Raw genomic sequence first — 3,908 nt, 5'->3', positions numbered from 1 at the left:
CAAAAGGAACAAATCATCTGAAGTCTCACTGCTAACCCTGTAGAGGTTACACATTAAGACCAGAAAGCACCCCCTCATTTGGAGATTATCATCCCAAGGCATCCTCCTATGAAATAACCTCCAAATAGTGAAGGATTGGGATGGGGGGATTGCATCAGACCAAATAGTCCTACACCAAGCCAGGTGATTCTCATTAGGCCTGATGCAATTATAAGCAGCTTTAAGAGTGAGAGAGCCATCCATAGTGCCCTGCCATACAAGCTAGTCTTTCTTGTTTGTAATGAAGATGATTGTTATGTTTGAGGCTATCTGAGGGAACAAATCATGAATCAACTTAGGAATTGTCCACTTATAATGATGAGTGAAGTCAGCCACCTTGGCTAAGAGAGAAGGATGAACCTCATCAGGGATATTTATGGAATCCACAAGAATAGTTCCAAGCCAATTGTCCAGCCAGAAGTTGATACTTTTGCCCTCTCCAACCAACCAAATTGAATTAGACATAGCAGTGTGCCAATTACTCTTAATGCCAGGCCCTATTGAAGATTTGAAATATCTTTGAGTAGGAGAGTTACAACTACCAAATCTATGTCTATATAAGATAGACCATTCTTGGTTAGATGAGCACATTTCCCAGGCAAGCTTAACCAAAACAGCCTGATTCATTGCTTTGATCGATCTTAAGCCACCATAATTTATTGGAGAGCAAACCTTGTGCCAAGCAACAGTGAAAATTTCCTGATGGTTGTGTCACCGGCCCATATGAAATTCCTAATACATTTGTCTAAGTACTTGATCAAGGTAGAAGGCCAAGAGTATATGTGAAAACTGTAGGCGAGCCTACTTAGAATTATAGACTTGACCAGTTCAACTCTTCCCATGAGAGACAACAAAGAACCTTTCCAGGATGCTAATTTGAGGATGATCTTATCAGAAATAGCTTGGAGGTGAACCTTCCTTGGTTTTCCTTTAAAAAAAGGAACACGAAGATAGTTAAAAGGCAGTCTACCCGGAGAGAAACCAAGAGTGGAGGACAAAGCATAAATTCTTCTGGGAGAGTCACTAGTAGAGTAGAACCTGCATTTGCTAAGGCTGATGTGTTACCCCGGTGCTTGGGCATAAGTAGTGACCAATTTCTTAAGAGCCAGGAGATTCCTCTTGATTCCTTTACAGAAGATGAGGATGTCATCATCATACAACACATGGCTTGCAGTGAAGAGATTAGAAGGACCAGAGATAGGACAAAGCTTACCCTCCAAAATTAGCTTGGATATGCCTCTACTAAGGACATCCTCTACTAAGCAAAAGAGCAAAGGGGACAATGGATCACCTTGCCTAACTCCCCTTCTGCAACTAAAGAACCCAACAGATTGCCCATTGACATCTATTGATAACTTGGTTGAATGAAGGATGATCTTGACCCAGTTAGTGAGTTTGATGTTAAAACCAAAAGCAGTAAGAGTATCAAGCAAGAAACTCCGGTCAAGAGTATCAAAAGCCTTCCTGATATCCAACTGAATTTCCAAATTCCCCCCAAACTCTTTGTGATCAAGTAGGTTAATGGCCTCAGAAGCAATTTAGATGCATTCATGGATATGTCTATCCTTGATGAACCCTCTTTGTTGAGGAGATAAGATCTTAGGAGCAACTTCAGGAAGTCTGTCAGCTAGAACCTTAGTGATGACTTTAAATTGGAAGTTAGCTAGAGCAATTGGTCTAAAGTCCTCAATTCTACCAGCTTCAGGATGCTTGGGGATGAGGGCAACTGTTTTAGAATTAAGGTTGGGAAGAAGCCAATTTTTGGAGAAAAATTGAGCCACAGATTGACAAACATCAGGACCAGCAATGTCCCAGAAAGCTTGGTAGAAGCAGCCACCAAAACCATCAGGACCCGGGGCACCATCACCATTCATGCTAAAAATAGCAAATCTGATCTCATCATTAGAGGGATGCTTAGTGAGTAAGAAATTATCTTCCTCACTCACCAAAGAGGGGATAACAGAACCAATTAGGTCATTAGTGACAGTGCTATTAGAAGAAGCATATAAGTCAGTGAAATACTCCAAAACATGAGTTGCAATATCAGCTTGGTTTGTAATAATGTGCTCCCCTTCCTTGAGTATGGTGAGGGCTTTAATGTTTTGCCTAATCTTGGCCATTCTATGGAAAAAATTGGTGTTCCTATCACCATTAGCATGCTAATTCATTCTAGATTTTTCCTTCCAAAAGGCTTCTTCAACAGCTAAAGCTGGAAGCGGATCCTTTTGAGCAATAGCTTCCTGGTCCAAAAGGTCCTCATCAGGAGCAGGATTGTTTATGCAATTTTGGATAGCTTCCACAGAGGTAAGTGAATTTTTAACCCTGAGATGCAACTCACCAAAAACATTGATATTCCAATCTCTGAGTTTCCTTTTAAGTACTTTGAGCTTCTGAGAGATGATGAACATAGGACAACCTCATATGTCAGTCTTCCAAACCTCAGCAACCACTCTTTTGCAGTCCAAGTGTTGAAGCAACATAATGTGAAATCTAAAAGGAGAAAGTCTGGTAACTGAGGAGGAGGAGAAACTGAGGAGAATAGGATGGTGGTCAGATGATATTCTAATCAAGGTGCAACAGAAAATTTCATTCCAAGAGGTGAGCCAATCTGCATTATAAAGGCACCTATCCAACATTTTCTCAGTAAGGACATCACCTCTCCTTTTATTGGACCATGTGAATTGAGAACCTCTAGTCAAGAGATGGAGGAGGCTAGAGTCATCAGAGAAAGACTTAAACTCCTCATAAGGCAATCTAGGAGGAACAACAGACCCTCTATACTCATTAGCTCCAAGCACCACATTAAAGTCCCCAATGCAACACCAAAGACCAGGACTGGCAATCATGATGGATCTAATCTCAGACCAAAGCAGTCTTCTATGAATGTAATGAGTGTGTGCATACATAGCACAAAGGAAGCAAGTGATATCATGATTAGTTAAGGAGATGGAGATTTGCTGCCTAGAATTGGCTATCACAACTGGAAGGAGGTCAGTTCTACATACTCCCCAAATATTAGGCATATGAAGATTTCTATCATTCATCACAAAGAGCTTGAGGTTCATGCCAGACCAATACAGAAGGCTAATATCCTCAGAAGATATCAAGGGCTCAAATAAAAAGACCAAGTCAAGTTTATTGTCCAGACATAAAGTCTTGAGAAATAATCTTGTTTTAAGGTTTCCAAAGCCCCTACAGTTCCAATAAATAACTCTCGTTGAGAAGTGTTTGAATAGCCACCCTTGCGGGTATTATGCACTTTTTCGGTGCTATTCCTTTTCCTTAATTTCTTCTTGTGAGATTTTGTGAGAACCTCAGTGAAGGATTCTTCCACCATTTCCTCACCATCCTCCCCTTTATCATCTGCCCAAAGTCTCCCTATAAGCCTTATATCTCTTGCAGTAGAGGGATTTATCATTTCCTGGATGTCTTGCCCAATATAATTACCACAAGGGGGTTGAGGGGATTCTTGGTTTACCCTTGCCACTGAAGATTCTGGTATGTCCTCCCCTTTATCTGCCACCTCATTTTCCACTCCTTACTCTTTAGAGGAATAAATAGAGATGTCCTCCTTGTCAAGTGTTAGGCCAACTCTCTCCAACCCTTCAAGATTGATATCATGTTCAATCTCTAAGTCAATAGTTAATTCATTTCCTTTTTCTTCCATAGAGGGGGGAGGCCTCTTTGTTACTTTTTCTTTCCGAGTTACTTTCCTTGGAGCTTCCTCAAAAGAGTCCTTTCTGTGTGATCTTCTACAATTTGAGGATAGATGGGCAATTGAGAGACAACTCACACAAAACTCCGGCAAGCTTTCATATTCAATAGATACAAAGAAAGCAAATCCCTCCCTCTCCACCAATATTTGATCA

At 40.8% G+C, this 3,908-nt stretch overlaps 1 protein-coding gene across 1 annotated transcript; it reads right to left on the bottom strand.

Moving 5' to 3' along the window:
- Nucleotides 1-261: 261 nt before the first annotated feature.
- On the bottom strand, nucleotides 262-666 carry LOC109340530. Its single transcript, XM_019578240.1, has one exon. It carries the CDS (start codon nucleotides 664-666, stop codon nucleotides 262-264), a length of 405 nt encoding a protein of 134 aa, XP_019433785.1.
- Between the last annotated feature and the right edge of the window lie 3,242 nt (nucleotides 667-3,908).

The sequence above is a fragment of the Lupinus angustifolius genome, unplaced genomic scaffold (assembly GCF_001865875.1).
Source record: "Lupinus angustifolius cultivar Tanjil unplaced genomic scaffold, LupAngTanjil_v1.0 Scaffold_184_35, whole genome shotgun sequence".
Taxonomy (NCBI): domain Eukaryota; kingdom Viridiplantae; phylum Streptophyta; class Magnoliopsida; order Fabales; family Fabaceae; genus Lupinus; species Lupinus angustifolius.
This window is presented reverse-complemented; position numbering and strand designations above follow the sequence as displayed.